Source organism: Nesoenas mayeri (genome assembly GCF_963082525.1).
Source record: "Nesoenas mayeri genome assembly, chromosome: 5".
In the NCBI taxonomy this organism is placed as follows: domain Eukaryota; kingdom Metazoa; phylum Chordata; class Aves; order Columbiformes; family Columbidae; genus Nesoenas; species Nesoenas mayeri.
Window position 1 is genome coordinate 9,033,141 of NC_137548.1, and position 17,742 is coordinate 9,050,882.

General features: G+C 38.8%; 1 protein-coding gene across 1 annotated transcript in view; it reads left to right on the forward strand.

The window, feature by feature from the left end:
* JAG2 (jagged canonical Notch ligand 2) overlaps nucleotides 1-17,742 on the forward strand; it is a gene marked incomplete at both ends in the record, with an annotated part of 69,613 nt that overhangs the window by 23,166 nt on the left and 28,705 nt on the right. Inside the window, 3 exons of the mRNA XM_080345551.1 lie at nucleotides 3,565-3,619; nucleotides 10,959-11,213; nucleotides 12,265-12,325. Of these exons, the coding sequence (XP_080201677.1) occupies nucleotides 3,565-3,619; nucleotides 10,959-11,213; nucleotides 12,265-12,325 (371 nt within the window). The remainder of the gene's footprint in view (nucleotides 1-3,564; nucleotides 3,620-10,958; nucleotides 11,214-12,264; nucleotides 12,326-17,742) is intronic.

A 17,742-nucleotide genomic window follows, 5' to 3' on the forward strand; every position in this document is an offset into this window, starting at 1 on the left:
GGTGGAATGTTGGGAAATAATAGTTGACCAGTATGCTTCTGAAGGCAGCAAGTCCAGCTTAATTATTTCTTTTGTTTCTTGCCCTGTATTAGCCTGTGTGGGCAGTCAGATGCAGCAGCCAGTTTGCAGGAGGAAAGACCAGCACTTACATAAGATGAGTAAGTGGACATCTGGAAGCACTTGAGCACTATTTTGTACTTCTAAGACAAATCAATGTACCACAGGAAAACCAATGTTAGAAGATTGGCTGTTAAAAGCAGGGGTAGTGGATAACAGAGCTTTGGATCATGCACTGATTTGCAGAATCCTGCCTAGGTTAGCACTCTTAATTTTAACCCAAAATAAGGAGACTTGCAATTGCCAAACTTCAGGGCTTATTTTCTGATACTGTTCACATTTGTTTTTCAGATACTATTTTAGGAGATGGGTACCAAGTAGTGTTTTCAGAATACAGGAGGATGCTATCCTGCTTCCCTCAGTGCTGAGGTTGGAGAACAGGCGAGAGTGGGCAGTTGAAGGGTGAAGCTACTGTGATGTTCCACTAATTTTTGTTTTCAAAATAATTGTGGAGTTGTGAGTTCTGTGATGTTGTCGTACCTCAGAAGCAGAGGCTTTTACTGTCTCAGCTGGTCTCTCAGTTGTCCTTTTCCGAAGGAATTCAAATATGCCTCTGTCCAGTGTTGTCACTGCTGAGCTTCTTTCTTCCCTCCTTCATTGAGTGTAATCTATTTACCACTAAACCTTTATCCATTTCAGTGATTTACCACTAAACCTTTATCTGTTTCAGTGATAGAAAATTATCTTCCTTGGTATATGTCTGAAGCTGCAAGTACAGAAAAGTATTTCAAAAGCATAGATTGTGGTTTATATGTTAATGTAACTAAGCAATAGAAAAATATGCACTCAGTTAAATTCATTTCTGAGTAGACTAGTCCCTTGCTGTAGTCATGAAGGACCTCAGGCGAAGAGCCCTTCTGCTTAGGGTGCTGCACTTATCTTTTTGTTGTTGTTGTTGCTACTGTTGTTCTAAATTCACGATATTTCAGTGTTACGATCAACCTTCCTTAGTGGGGATGGTCTGTATGTAACAGCAAAATGGTCCTAAGCACCCTGTGAAGGGCAGCTGAATTCTTCAATAATCTTCTTCCTAAGACGGTGCTCTCAATTTACTGGCTGAATGTCCCCAAGTCCACGTGAATCATAGATGATTAGCCCGTGAATTCTGTGCATATCAAGGCTTGGCTCTGCTGTGTTTAATGAGCTTCAGTTTTTGGTATGACTTGCCTCTAAGCATAAAGATGTATACATGAGGGTTTTTTGATAGCGGTGCAAGAAGTTTCTGTTCTTAGAGGTTTTTTCCTTGGTTTTAAATGTGTGTGAGCATCTCAACATTAACTTGGTCAAGCTGGAAACTGTCAAAGCTGAAGGGTTTCACACCTGCTCTTGTTAAACTCAACAGGTAAACATTACATGTATGCATAAAGTAACTTTTTCCTAAAATAGTTTAGTATTTGAATATCTATCTATCCTACATATTTGGTCATAAAACCAAGAAAAACACCTGAAGCCTTGTTTTAGTGAAGTAAAGCCTTCATGCTTTTTCCAAATCATTTTAAAACTTCTTTCCTCAGGGGAAAGTATACTACCAAGTGTGCTTCCTTTAACAATTATGTTTCTGCTGTGTCTTTTCCAGGTCTGTGTTTCACCCTACTGCTTTCATGAGAAAGTAGTCTAAATTCTTGATAGATGCAGCATGGATTTTTGTGTGTTTATTCTTTAGAGATGTTTTTTTTCTACAAAACAGCAAAATGATCTGTTATATAGACTGGGGATTTTTTGTGCACTTCTGAAGGGATGACTCTGATCTTATTCCTTTTTTTTAATGGTCTTCAGTTGCTTAAGTCTTAAATATCCTGGCTGTTTCCCAATCTTCAGAACCCCTCACTTCATTCAAACATTTTAGGGCTACTTCTGAAAAGGATTTCTGTGGCTAAGCAAAGCTGAAAATTAGATGCAGTGGGAAGGGAATAATAATTCAGTCCTTGCTGTGTGGGGAGGGATGTTTTTGTTTTGCTGTTAGCATGCTTCACCCTACAATTTTTAATGCTGTTATTTCATGCTTTTGAGAAGATGCCTTCGAGGGCTTTCACATGACAGCAGAGAAGTAAAATTTAAACTGCTTTCAGTTGGCTTTCTTGTAGCAGCAATGTTTGCTATTACGTTGGTGCAAAAGGAATTGCAGTTTTTGCGTTGTTGAAATTTAGTGTCGGGTATTGGAATACATTCTGAAATAAATGTGGTTATGTTATACGTCATTTTAATGTGCTTTTCTCACTTTGTGGGTTTTTTTTTTTTTTTTGCTACTGACTTATTACTTGCTATTTATCTTACGTTTATTTTAGACTATGGAAATTATGGTAGACAAAAAGCAAATTCAAGCAGTTGTCTTATTCAAGTTCAAATGGGTCATAAAGCAGCAGAGACAACTCACAACAATAACACACTTGGCCCAGGAACTGCCAATGAACAGACAGCAGTGGTGGTTCAAGAAGCTTCACAAGGGAGATGAGAGCCTTGAAGATGAGTGTAGTGGCTGGCCATTGGAAGTTGACAATGACTAGTTGAGGGCAGTCATTGAAGCTGATCCTCTTACAACTGCATGAGAAGTTGCCAAAGAACTCAACATTGACCATTCTATGGTCGTCTGACAGTTGAAGCAAATTGGAAAGGTGAAAAAGCTCAATAAGTGGGTGTCTCATGAGCTGACCAAAAATCAAATGAGTTGTTGCTTTGAAGTGTCATCATCTTTTATTCCACCCAACAACAGTGAACCATTTCTTGATCAGATTGTCATGTGCCATGAACAGTGGATTTTTATGTGACAATAACCAGCTCTGTGGTTGGACCGAGAACCTCCGATGCACTTCCCGTAGCCAAATTTGTACCAAAAAAACAGGTCATGGTCACTGTTTGGTGCTATGCTGTCAATCTGATCCACTACAACTTTCTGAATCCCGGTGAAACCATTCCATCTGAGACGTCTGCTCAGCAAATCAATGAGATGCATTGGAAACTCTAATGCCTGCAGCTAGCATTGGTCAACAGAAAGGGCTCAGTTCTTCCCCGTAACAACACCTGACCACATGTCACACAACCAACACTTCAAAAGTTGAACAAATTGGGCTATGAAGTTTTGCCTTGTCCGCCATATTCACCTGACCTTGCCAGCCGACTACTACTTCAAGCATCTTGAGAACTTTTTGCAGGGAAAATGTTTCCACAGCCAGCAGGATGCAGAAAATGCTTCCAACAGTTTGTTGTATCCTGAAGTACGGATTTTTATGCTGCAGGAATAAACAATTTCTTGTTGGCAAAAATGTGTTGATTGTAATGGTTCCTATTTTGATTAATAAAGATGTGTTTGGGACTATTTATAATTATTTAAAATTCAAGGTAAAAAACTGCAATTATTTTTGCACCAACCTAATAATTGCCAATCACTGCTTGTGTCTGGTGTGTAGCATTAGTTTATTACTATCTAACTGGTGTTTTGTTTCTTTTCAGAGATCATTCACATTAATACTAGAAGCGTGGGATTGGGATAATGACACAAAATCTGGTGAGTATGTATGTAAAACTTGCAGTTTTCATTTACTCTGTGCTGTTTTTACACAGGTTGCGGAGATTGAGGGGGATTGGTATGATGCTGCATTTAGCCATTCCTCTCTATCAGTCTGAATGTGAGCCTGCTATTTAAGTAAAGGGCATGTACTAATCCAGGCAATGAATATTGGGTTAGGAGCTCTGAAAAATTGTTGCTGATAGTAAAAAGGATGAACAGTAGTAAGCGAAGGTTGTAATACATGACTCCTAATCATTAGTGTTAAATAATGTTTAAAAATCATGGTAGGCTCGTTCTTTTTTTTTTTTTTTTAAAGGAAAATAGTCTGTGGTGTAGAATTGTGTTTTAAGTTCTCCTCAGCTTTCACAAAACCATGTTGTGCAACACTTATCATGACCAGGTAAACAAATAAGCATTCTTCTCCCTGTAAAGAAGCCATACCAGATGTTTTTGATGGAAGTGTTCTATATCATGGTATGATTCCTTCATTTGTTTCTTCTCAAGTACTGCAAGTTACCTTGCATTTCTGGTCTGTGAATGCTAATGCTCAGTAGCAGAGCAGGGCTAGTGATATGAAGAAAAAGCAAGATTATTGCATAAATACTTCAAAGTCATATGAAGGTGCTGGTTGCCATGTTGCTGCTCAAGTAGGACTCCAGCTTTTGAATCTACTCTTCGGTAATGATTTACAAACCTGTCTAAAATGATATTTTTGCTATAAGTGTTAAGTGAATTTCAAACTTTCATTGTGGTTAATGATGGACCATTTAATCTTGCCTGGGATCAATATAGAGGAATATAAGGGCTTCAATATTAAGATAACAAATGTTTGTCCCAAGTCATCATCAGTTTTTAACTATAGGTTCAATTCTATGCCGCTTCTCTGACCATCCTTATCAAGCATAAAAAATTGGCAAAGCTTGATTGATATTGATATTAAGGCTACCTTAGAGTTTCAGGGTACTTTTTTTTGAAGTATTTGGATCAGTCCCACTTGCATTTCCTGACAGAGTTTCCTAACTTAGAGGTTTTTGTGACACACTCTATCTCCAATGATAGACAAAGTAATGATGAGTTTGTACTTTGTTCCTGAGCCCACCCCACCCTCTCTTAGAGTTAAGCTTCTTATTTCATGCTTAACAGCTCCTTCAACCTTTTCTAATAGGTATGTTTTCTTTAGATCTCTGGTAATTCATGTTGAATTCAAACCCTTCAGTTGGTTTATAGCCTTCTTGAATGGCACTTCCAAAAGCTGGACATGGTATTCAAAATGAGATCTTGTGTGCTGAGCGGAGTAAGCCTGAATCTTACATATCCTACATAGCAACAAATCAGAGGCATCCTCTTGAATGCTTCAACCAAAAAGTACTACATGAAGTTAATTCCTTTAAAGAGTTTCCAGCTTGGGAGTAATTTACCTAGGGGCAGCTAATACAGCAAATGTTGAAATATTCATGCCCTAGTTCTAGATGACAAAACATGAGATGGTGTAGAAGGGGATGAATATGGGGAACCTATCTTTCAAAACAGATCTGTATGCATTTAAGTGCTGAAATTTGTTTTTTAATAAGCTACTTAACAAATAATGGTCTTGTAACTTGCTATGTTTATGTCTTAGAATCTGCAGAATCCTCTTGCAAACCTTTAGGTTTAAAACTCAGGTTTCATTTTAAATATACTTGATAAGGGAACAGTCTCTTTAGGCTTGTGTTAAGTCTTTCTTATGCTTTTTAGTTTAACATGCCCTAACAAATCTGTTTGCTTGCATTGGTGTAACTTTTTTTCCCTGAACTTCAGGCCAACAGGTTATATAGTGTATTCTGGAGGCCCAGTGGGCCATCTCCTTAATTTAACAGTTTCCATGGACTAGGGGAGTCAAGTTACAGTTTAGTGTTGATGAGAAACTGCTAATGGAATGATAGCTTCCCTTTAATGTAGGCTGCCAGATATTGCATCTGAAACCTCAAAGGCTTCCCACATGAATTTAGCAAGGCTTTCTTGGCCTATAATTCAGCAGAAGACTAGCTTGTCTTGGTAAAATATTTCTGTAGTCTGTTTACCGATTTCACGATTGAGACCTGCTCCAATTTAGAGTTGCATAGGATTCCTAGGAAGAATTGCTTAATGCTGAAGGTATCATGTGTTCATGTGTGGTATATGGGTGTGTTGTTGTGGGGTTTTTGTTTGTTTGGGTTTTTTTTTGTTTTGTTGTTGTTTTTTTGGTGTGTGTGTGGTGGGGTTGTGTGTGTGTGTGTGGTTTTTTTTCCTCCTCTTTTGAGTGGTCTTGTTCCAATAAGTTTTGCCTTGTGAATCTGTCAAAATGCAAAGATGCTTCCCTTTTGTTTCTGCAAGGACTACTGAACTGCCAAGCAGGAACAGATCAGTAAAACTCGTATGTGAGAGAATAGGAAAGGGAATATGGCAACTCCTCCAGAGAAAAGACAAACAAAACCTGCATCCTGGAGGGGCAAAGAGCATATCTGTGGAAAGCTGAACTCCCTCTCATATCCTGAACACTGAGTTCATCTCTGGATCAGGTTACATGTGTCTTCTTTTGCTACTGTAAGAAAGATTAATCGAAGTAATTGCTAGAGTATGTCTATAAGCTGATTAATTAGTTCCAGAGTCAGGTTTTGCTTTCCTTTAATGGGGATGAGCAAGGCTAGAAGTTTAATGCAGGTTATCTGTTCCCACTTGGACTTTGAAGTGGATATTTTAAACAAGCAAAATCCCAAACAAACCAACAAACAACCACTGTGCCCTGGTGAGGCTGCATCTGGAATATTGTGTCCAGTTCTGGGCCCCTCAGTTCCAGCAGGACAGGGAACTGCTGGAGAGAGTCCAGCGCGGAGCAACGGAGATGATGAAGGGAGTGGAGCATCTCCCTTATGAGGAAAGGCTGAGGGAGCTGGGTCTCTAGCTTGGAGAAGAGGAGACTGAGGGGTGACCTCAGTCATGTTTATAAATATGTAAAGGGTGAGTGTCAGGAGGATGGAGCCAGGCTCTTCTCGGTGACAACCAATGACAGGACAAGGGGCAGTGGGTTCACACTGGAACACAGGAGGTTCCACTTAAATATGAGAAGAAACTTCTTCATGTGACAGAAGGGTGAGGATGACAGACACTGGAACAGGCTGCCCAGGGGGGTTGTGGAGTCTCCTTCTCTGGAGACATTCAAAACCAGCCTGGACACATTCCCCTGTAACCTAATCTGGGTGTTCCTGCTCCGGCAGCGGGATTGGACTGGATGATGTTTTAAGGTCCCTTCCAATCCCTGACATTCTGTGATTCTGTGAAATAAAACCCCCTGAAACCTGTAAAGGAGGAGCTTTCATTGAACAATTTGAGGCTTTAGAACAGTTGTCATTCTTCCCTCCCTCTGTCTCCTAGCATCCTCTGTTCTCCCTTGCACCCATGGAAAGCGAGGCAAAGGTGCTCAGAGCAGATCTGTGATAGACCCATTGCAATAACAATTCTGCAGGGCAAACGCTTCCCCAGTGCTCACCTCAAACTGCAAACTTTAAGAGGAGCTGGTCAGACCTCAATTCCCAGAATGACTCCTGCGCTTTTTCCCTCTCCCATGTGCAGCAGGGTTGGCTCAGAGGGAAGGTTGTGGCGGTTTGTGTTACCGCTTGTTTGCTTTGTGAGGGTGGAGGAGGAGGAGAGGAAACTGCCTCAGATACAGAGTCACTGTGAGGGGCCTGTGCTCTGTCATCTGTCACAGCCGTTAGTGCTGCTTTCCAGGTAAGTCGTTTGACTTGGCAAACTTTGAGTTGTGTAGCAGGGCTCTTGGCAACGCCTAACCCAGCGCTGCCATCATGAAGCGAGACTATTTAAATCTTCACATGTAACTTTTCATTCGACTACATGTGTACTGCAGAGATGCAGTGGTTGTCTTCCTCCCTCATGTCAGTCTGTAGGAGACTAATCTGTCCTTATGGCTTTTTGAAATGGTTACTTGAAAAAGGCTGAAGAGAATGTGCTTCCTGAGGTGGTCACCTCCTGTTCCTTTGGGCATGAAGTCCATGTGCTGCCGTGTGTGTTTCCTGGTGAACAGTGACTGGTGTCACCTTTTGTATTGCCCTGTGAGTGGCTTGTTGGGCATGTCTGACCTCTGCTAAAAGTTAGGGTGTTGATAAGAAGTGTTCTTATTTAAGTGTAGTCATGGCTCAAATCAGATGCTTTCAAAACGTTGATTTAAGAAACACCTTTTAGCCCTCAGCTCCTTTTATGAAAATGTCTGTGCCACTATGTGCTTTTCTAGAAAGGCTTATAGAAAACTTATTAGTAACCAAGAAGCTTTATTGCTTCTGAGGTGTGTGTGAGGGGAGGTTTGAGTAGCGTATACTGCTTTTTTGACCAGAGCAATTCAGTTATGCAGCTCGGTGTCTTTACTGAGGACTATAAGTAATGTGTATGAGTTCCTAAGTTGAATTTTAATGGAAAACCAAATGCAGGGAGCACACTCCTTTCATCAAAACAGTTAAATGTGAGAGACTGAATATCTTCAGAAACCTTTTGGTATTGTGGGGGAGGAAGGAGGAACTTTGACAAACACGTTCATGCCTGTGATTACACATATCTTTGGAAGATGCACCTTTATTTGGGATCAGTTTTAAATTTGAAGTAAAGCAGGGTTCTCATACTTACACTGGTACTTAAGAACTTAGTATTAGAAACTAAATGTCTTGCAGCTGATTTCCGGATACCTTTTGTGATTCACGTTAAATTATTTGGCTTGCTTATTTAGGCTGTTAAGCCCTGTTTTCACTGATACAAGCTATAGGAAAAGCTCTTCAGACTCAGAATATGATTTCTTTATTTCAGGAGTTTGTGAGATAAAGTTTGAGTGTTTAAACATAGAAGGTGCTATTGGGTTATTTCCCCTGTTCTTGACCCGAGATATTAAGAGGATTGTTTTTCATAGGTGTATTTGCAATAGCTGTAATGCTTGTTCCAGTTGTTTAACTGTATCTGATGAATCTGCATGAACCTGAAGATGCTTGATAAGACTTTTATTATATCAGCCACTCCTCTAATCTCAAGACCTGTTCTTCAGTCCATCTGATGCACTCTGAGGAAATGCTTTTATAGCAGTGGCTATTGCAACCATTTTTAATGAGCTTGTGTTGCTTATAGCCGGAAAGTAACTCTGTGATGCATATTTGCTATTTGTTTCAATCCTTTGACCATCCAATGATGCAGCATTTTTCCTTTAGAGTTTTTCGTCAAGGTTTTCAGATCAATAGCCATTAGAGAAGAATGAGGTTATGAAAAGATGTTGAATCTAATCGTGAAGCTTTTAATGGTGACTGGTGGTATTATATATCCTGTTTAGTCAAAACTAAAATGCAGGCAGTCTTTTCTAGCTTGCAGGTTTCTTGTCCACTCTGCTGCTGACCACATGCTGCTGGATGACAGAGTTCACGTATAGGAATTTTAGAGTTAAAGAACAGAGACTTTAATGTGTCTTGTCTAACTATATAGTATGTTTTATGCAGACTAGTCCAGACAAGCATGAATTGTGGTCTGTACCTGGCAATACCACTTTTCGCATTGAAGCACAGAGATACTTTGAGTTCTTAATAATTGGAGAACCTTTCAATGTTTAATTAAAACAGCTTTTTAAAAAAATTTTTAGTTCAATATACCGTAATTTTAAGAGGAAAAAATTTTATGGTAGAAGCAAGCTTGAAAGAAAGACATTAAGATGACAAAATGCATTGCAGAGCCCACTGCTTCTATAGGTTTCGTTTTCATTAAATATTGGAGTGACTGAAAATTGCTGCTGAAGTCCTCTTATGTTCTGAGAGGGAAGTGCAGCTCTGGTGACAGATGGACAAGATGCCTCTGTGCTGTCAGTAACTTCCTAGGTGAGAAACAGTCACTTTTGGTTTCATTTTCTAAACATATTAGGTTAATGAATTCTAGAAAGTAAGTAGGTGAAACACATTTTCTGAAAATGATAGTGTTGGTTGCTACCAGCTTAGTGTGTTTTGTATTATTAAGAATCTGAAGTTTAGACGTTATATTTCTATCATTACAGCCTCTTGCTGTGTACAAGATTTTGGTTCTTCTTTTAACATGCATGTTAAATCATCTTTACTATTTAAAGAAAATGGACACTGAAGCTCTGAGCTGGCAATATTCTAGCAAGTTCATAAATGGATATGAAATTCATGCATACAAATGGAGCGCTATTTTGTCCTTAAATAGTGCTTGGAGTTCCAGCTGCACCTTGCAGAGTCACCTAGAAAGTCTTGCAGGAGGGTTTTACCAGACTGGAATAGTGAAAACATTTGAAAACTTACCACTGGGGTTACTCACTGTCTACCCTTACCTTTACTGCCTTGCGCTTATTCTTAACATTTACTGAAGCAATTGTATAATTTCATTGTACTGACTACAGTTGTGCCTCATGTCCCAGTAGTGAAGCTTCTATACCAATAATAAAATAGATAAAAATACAAAATGGATATTCATAAAAATGAAAATACTTTGTGTTGCCAATTCCATAATCTCATATACTAGAATCCTCTAGTCTCATGTGGCTGCTAATGCTTTGTGTACATTTGGTCTCAGTTAATGGAGCCTGGCAGTAGCAGGGTAAGGCAGGATGCTTGTAGAGTGTATGGCAACAGCGATCATAACTATCAGTAGTTCCACTGAGGATAAGGATAAGCAGGATACAGCGTTCAGAATGGCCCCTTGATGATTCCAGGTTCACTTGTATATTTCTTCTCAAAATGCCAAATAAGAGCTGCACAAAATATTCTATGAAACGCTTGCTAAAGATGTTTTGCCTGTTCTGTAGGGAGAATGGTAAAATGGAAATGAGCTAGTTTATGTACATAATGCAAGCCTACCAGAGCATTTACTATTGCTTAGCAATTTTGCAGCAAATTGATTGTGTTTTGCTTTATTTTTAAAATTAAACTTGCACAAGAGAACTTTAATATCTCATCTACTAGGTTATGCAGATTTTGCAATTTTATAAGAACAAAAGGGAAGCAAAAAGAGCCTCAGATCAAGATAAAGCTGCTGGTTGTCAGCGTGTGGGTGTGGTATGTTGGCTGCCTTGAAAAATTAGCTATTTCCTATGGATTATGTTCCAGGATTTTTTAATATTTCCTTTGGGACACTTTTTAAAATTGGCCTTCCTGTAATGAATTTTGCAAGGCAAAGGAAAGCTCAGTTATACAGTAGATCTTTATCATCTTAACATTTTCTTTACTAGATTTTCTCTTAACCAGTTGAATACTTTTTGATCTGATTTTATATGCTCTTGTGTGCTATGAGACTTATCACCTGTTGAATTTACCTTTTTCTTTTAAAGGTGAAGACTTGTTAATAGAACGAGTGGCACATGCTGGCATGATCAACCCAGAAGATCGATGGAAGACACTACAATTTAATGGTCCTGTTGCCCATTTTGAAGTACAAATAAGAGTGAAGTGTGATGAAAATTACTACAGTGCTCTGTGCAATAAATTTTGTGGCCCTCGAGATGATTTTGTTGGTCATTACACATGTGATCAAAATGGAAACAAAGCCTGCATGGAAGGTTGGATGGGAGAAGAATGCAAACAAGGTAGTATTGTTTGCTGCTTTTTAGATTAGCTCTAATGTGTATATAATAGGTATGAACTGAGTAGGTATTGCTGTAGCATATGAATTTTAACAAAGATAGACTTTGTCCCCTTCAGAGTCTTTGTCAAAGTGTAATTATAACTTCATCTTGTTACTTTCTTTTGAAATGAATTTGGAAACTGGTGGCAGAAGAAACATCCTCTGTGAGGAGTGGAGTACAGGTCAGAATATGGTGTTGCTTAAGGTGTGTGCTTTGGAGGCTCCACAACAAACTTAGGCTTTGAAATAGTGCAGCATCTTTTTACTAATGGACTTCATTCAATGGTAGTGTTACTTCACAGCAAAATGATATTTTACATGTGTTAATGTAAGATTTTATTGAACATTAATGATATCAGTGATACTGTAGACTGTAAAAATGCCCTTGTAACACTATTTTAACAAATTAGAAAGTTTTACTTGTACGCAAAGCTGAAAGCTTTTTGATAGCTTTTAATGTGAACAGAAATTCAAGTATAGTCATCCTTTTTAATGTGCCACTCAATCAAATCTCTTTGCATTTTGCCTTCAGTCTCGGGAAGTAATTAGCGCTAAAATTGCTCAACATAGCCTTCTTTCTGTTGAGGGCTGCTTGGTTTTGATTTCTGTTCCTTTTCAGTAAAGGGAGACCATTTCTTTTAGGGCTTACTTGAAGTCATGTGTCTCTTTTGAAGCTTGGGATTTCCAGCATAATAGCAGTCTAATGACAGGTTTAAAAAATAACTGTATTTGATAAATGTTTCAGTGCTGACAATCTTGCTGCAAACCTATTTGACAGTAACTTTTACAATGAATTACCTTAAGTTACTTTTCCTGAAGCTTTGTGGTGGTGTTCTGTTTTGTGAAATTGCAAGCTGGAAGCAACAGCTATTGGAACGTGGTAAGACAGTCAGCTTTGCACAACCAACAAATAGACTAAATGACAGACGCCCTGCCTGAACAGTTCCAGTTGCTGCTGTACTAGTGGATATGTAGCTGCCCAGACTGATGCCTAAACCTTTTTCTATTTACAGCTGTATGTAAACAAGGATGTAATTTGCTCCATGGAGGTTGCAGTGTACCTGGGGAATGCAAGTAAGTCTGCAAGCTTGAGTATCTCTTTTTTAAGATTACTCATCTTTCCAGTGTTTTCCATGTATGTTGCTACTTTTAAAAAGTCTACTTTAAAATGGGAAAATATGTATACAAAAAAAAAGGATGGAAATAGATCTGAAGTAGATTGCACATGTGTAAAAACTGCATATACTTCATACTGCTTTGCAATCCTGTTGTATTTTTTTGCATATCCAGGATGGAACAGATTTGCTTCATGTAATCCAAAACTATGCCTTTATCAAATGACAATAATGTTGGGGTTTTTTTGTTTGTTTGTTTTTGGTTTTTTAATTTCTTTTAAAAATCTGTAGGAACTTTGATCTCTACATATTATTCTCCTCAAATGAAAAGGGGAACTTGCTTTTTTGACTATTATCACTAGGAAATACTCAGTCCTAGAATGCTCAATATATATATTTGATCATCAAAATATAGTAACCTTAGCATTTCCAAGAAAAAAAGGGTTTTTTTGGTAGCAATGGAGATAGCAGCAGCAACCCAAACCTAAACTTTCTACCCCGAGGAAATGGTTTTTGGCCCCTAAGCGTGAGAGAACGGAGCCTGAAAATGTTCCCTTAACTTTGTGATTGGGCTGAAATAGACTCCATGATAGCAAGAGGAGTTCATTGTTTTCTTGTGAAAGTTCAGGAACTCAGTATAGTAGGTCAAGGGGAAATGTGTGTTATTTTTACACTGGCTGTTGAAGAAATGGGACAGATCTACCTGCAAGTTTGGGATCCTGTGTAAGTTACTGAGTTTGTGGTCAGAGTTATACGTATCAATGTGAGACTGGATTTGAGCAGTGGTCCCTTTGTAAGCTGTATGGAACCTGCTTGTTTGGAATGATGTGAAACTGAACTGGCTGCCAAAACCCCTGAGAGCTGACAAAAACCATTTGTGGGATGCTGTGATAGTTCAAGGCAGCTCTGCTGCATCCTTCTATTAGTAACTACTACAACTACCACAGAAGTGGCAGGAGTGGGATGGAGGTCACTTAGCTTTGCTGGACTTGGAGCTAAGCTGGGACTGAAGTGCTGGTCTTAGCTGTGACAGCTACATCTTGCTGGACAGCCTGAAGTTTTGACAGTGGGGTATAGCAGACAACAAAGTTAGTCTGAAGTCATTGCACCACAGGCTAGTTTCTTACCGTCCCAAAACTTCTGAATTTTGGAAGATTTGGTGTGTTGTAGCTCTCAAATCCAACTGAAACCTGTAAATTCCAGTATATGAAGTGCAGTGCTTCAGTGCATGTGCAGTTTCACGTCTGGAGAGCTATAAAACATCCGTTAAAAGTTTTTTTCAATGCAGATGTTTAAACCATGGCTTCCTTTTTCTAAGAATGAATACTTCTATTTAATGTTCTTTGGGAACTTTTCATATCATTAAGTATTTTGCTTGTGGTTTCAAGTGTAGTGTGGCCCTGCTTTTGTTGGTGATATTTTAGGTTACAAGCAGAGGTTGTGGTTGAGAGCTGGGCAGGTGTCACTTCTGCCCGAGTAAGAAGCCCTCCTTCCCTTGAGCCTTCTGAGAATACGTTTTTCCCCTTGAGAACCTGCTCTAATGAATTTTGATACACATAAGGGTTCTGGAGCTCTGTAGTTATCAAAGGAGTGCCCTAGGAACGTTTGAATTTGAAAGCAAAGAGCCTTTGAATAAAGGTGAAAAAACCAAGAGATTCAGACAAATGTGAAACAGTACCCTTTTTGGGGGGAGAGGGAGTAGTGCTGTTTCCTTTTTAGCTTTTGTTTCTCTGTGATAGCAGTTGTCTGGGAACACAGAAGTTGGGGAGGAGGAGTAAAGTTTAAAGAAGGGAATACGAACCTTTTTGAAGATGGGGAGCTGGGTAGCTGTGGTACCTTTTCTTAAGGTGTCTGTCAATAGGTAGTGTCACAGTAGCCACGCTTCTCTTTACAGCATGTCACTGATGTGACAAAGCATCTAATGTAAACTGAGGTGTCCCCTTCAAACCTGCCCAGCTAAATAAAGCCCACGAAAATAACACTGAGTCTGAATAAACAGAAACCTTGTTATTTTGTTTGGTGGATTCTCTCATCTGAGAGAAAGTACTGGGTAAAGCAATAAGGGACTTAATGTTTCAGGTGGGTCATGTGCTGTTTACCTTGTTTCTTAACACCTGCTGAAGTGATAGATCTGTGATCAGCAGGCTGAAGGAAAACAGTGACCTTTCTATGTATGGCTACTCTGTTTCCAGTAATGCAGAAGGTTCTCTGCTACCTCTTTAAATGAGATTGGTAGCTTGAGCTTGTTCACACAGGTATCTTCAGCTTGTATTCTGCAATAGTTATTAGGCTACATTAGATATGTTGCTTTTAACCCAAATGGACAATGCTTTCTGTAGAAAAATAATGCTGAACTATAAATAAGCAAGGCTTGCAGACGTGACCTCTGTCTTCAGCAGTACAAAGGAAGCTGTTATTTAAACGAAACTGCTATGTTTGGTGCTATTGAATTATAATCTAGATTCCTTCATCCTTGTTTTTGGACAGTTGCCACTGTCATTTAACAGGTGAAAACAATGTCCCTTTTTTAATTCAGAAAGAAAATGAAAATGTGAGAAAAACATGATTGTAAGTGGTGCCAATAGATAGATTGGTGCCCAAATCTGCAGTGGCATTTATAAATAGAAAAGTTGGAAAGCAGTTTCTGTCTTCAACTTGTATGAATGTGCAGGTAACTTAAGCAATGGCTCTGAGGCCTAACTCTCATAGCAAGGTTCTATCCTCCATGTTTTGATGTTCCAAAGTAATTTAGAGCTATTCTTTATGCGAAAAACATCTTAAAAGTAGCTAAATGACTGAAGACTGCTGTTGCCAGTAACTGTGCATCATCTGTTGGCCAAGTTCATGTACCCCTTGTTGTGAGGAAGCTTAAGTGTTATAAAGTTTGGCATTACTTTTGTCGAGCTCTCATCAAATAAATGGAAAATAAGTAGGAAACAACCTGATGTCTCAAAATGACGTGATGTTGGAAGCGATTTTGTGGTATGTCTTGACCCAGGTGTTACATTTTTGCCATTGTGGAGGCAGTTCAGAAAAAGTAATAATTTACTGAATAATGAGCAAAATTACGTCCTTGAGGAAAGCAAAAGCAGCTTAACTGGATCTTGCAAAGACGGGAAATTGGAATCTTCTTAAAATAAAAGCAAAACCAACCTTGATTGACTTCACCAGCCCAAAGTAGTAGAAAGGTTTGTCAAAGTAGCAATGCTGCCAAGGCATGGTGATCAGTGTTCTTTGTATATTTTTGCATTGCTTGAAGTACTTTGTTAAATTCCATTAAACTGTCTAGAGAAGAATCAAGTTTGATCTGATAGCTTAAAAATGGCTTAGGATTAATCACGTTATGAAGTTATCAAAGTGAACATAAAGAAACCACAAGTGACAGTCTCCTTCCTTGATTAAAACTGCTGACTTGAGTATGTTTGGTACCAGCCATATACTGTCAGTGGGCTTAATGGCTTTATCTTTTACTTCCTTTTGATCCAGAGTGGTATGGGTTTGGCAGAAGTTCAGATATGCCTCATATTTGGGCTACATTGTCAAATTCCTGCTAGGATAATGGTATTTTTCAGAAGTTTTTCTACTTTTCCTGCTGCCTTTGAATGTTTGAATATATCTTGCAAAGCAAAACAAAAGGGATCAAATCCCCAACACTGCTAAGCTTGTGTTCAGCAGTAGGACCCAGGTTATGTCCTGGGAAATGCACATCTTGCTTCAAACAACTGTGATACAAAAGTTTATATAGAGTGTCTAGACTAACTGAAATGAATTAGAAATGGGATTGTTAATAGTATTCTAATGTGAGTTCTTGAAAGGTGAACAAAGCAAATGTATAGCTCTTAAAATTTTAAAGTAAATTAATTGTTTAATCTGTGTGCTTTAAACTATCTTACTCTAGAATTACTTTTGAACTGTATGTGTCAAAATTTTGGTTTTACAGTGTTGGTGATTTTTGTTTATGGGTTTTGTTGGGGTTATTTATTTTTTTAAATTTTAATCACATATCTTATGTTTGTGCTGTTGAAACAGATTTTTCAAGCTTCCTGTCCAGTGCCATGACTTTGGTAGTCCTTGTATTCCACTTAAGCCTGGCTTGTGAGGCTTTTTCTTGTGTCCAGCAATGCCTGCAGATGCTTTAGCCCTCTCTCAAGTGATTTTGCTCCCTTGATCTGTCACTATGAGGGCCAGAACCTGCTCAACTATTATTTAGTGCTTTCTTTATAGAGATGCAGGAACAAAAGCTTGGGTTGCAAAATAAGCTACAGCTACCTGGAGTGTTGGGGATGTAATAGTGTTCTAGAGATCCTTTGTTAAATGTTAAAGGCTTGCATAGGCTTCCTGTGCTGTTCAGTAGGAGGCTGACCAGCATCACTAATGTCTCACTTGTGTTTTCATGACAGTTTGGTGGATATCATGGTTAACAGCAGCATTGGGGAACTCTGTCTGAACTTAAAGAAAAAAAGCTGCTGTATTCTTGTAAACTCATTCTTGGGTACAAGGGGATCTGGTGAGGCATCTCAAAACAGATTGGTATTGAAAGACTGTAGAGGACAAACAAAAAAATCTTAGAGGACTGAAAAAAAGAAGGAAATGCAATTCCTGCTTCTAAATATCGGGAGAAGGTAAGAGATGGGGAACTTCCATACCAGCTAGATCGGATAGATCAGCCAGATGAATATGGCTTTCTTCCATAGCTGTTCCAGGAGGGAATTATAAGATAACTCATAAGCTGCTCTGAACAGTAAAATAGAAAAAGTCTTGTTTGTTTTGAGCAGTGTGCTCTCTGCTATGGATTGTACCATTTCAACTCATGCCATCTTGGGCTAGCTATAGTCCCTAGGGAGTGTAGGGCTGTTGTTTGGCCCTGCAGGAATGCACTTGGTACTGGTACCTGGACATCTTCTCCTGTCTCATCTTTGCAAGATACTGTATCACAGCTTTGAGTTTCAAAGAACTTGCAGAATTATTACAATTGCTCTGTGTCTCATGAGTTCTCTTGCCTGTTATCATAACCAGTATGCTTTTATTATGTTTTTTTGTGTCCTAGTGGTAAGCATCTTGGGATGATTGACAAGTATTTCACAAGTAAATATATTAACCTAAGCAAAAAAGAATCCCATGTTTTGTTTCTTTATTGGTCAAGGAACTGAGGTGCACTCTGCGCTCACTTCTTTGGATAGTTAGTGGGTAGGAAGGCACAGAATATATTAAAAAGGTAGATGCTGCTTCCAGGAGAATATGTTCAGGAAATAAACACGTGTAGTACTTCTCAACTGCGTCTGCAATAGCAGGTAGTGCAGACAAATTAAAACCGTAGATCAAAGCAGTGTTGAGAACCCAATATCCATACTAAAAACGCTTCTTTTTTTGAAATTT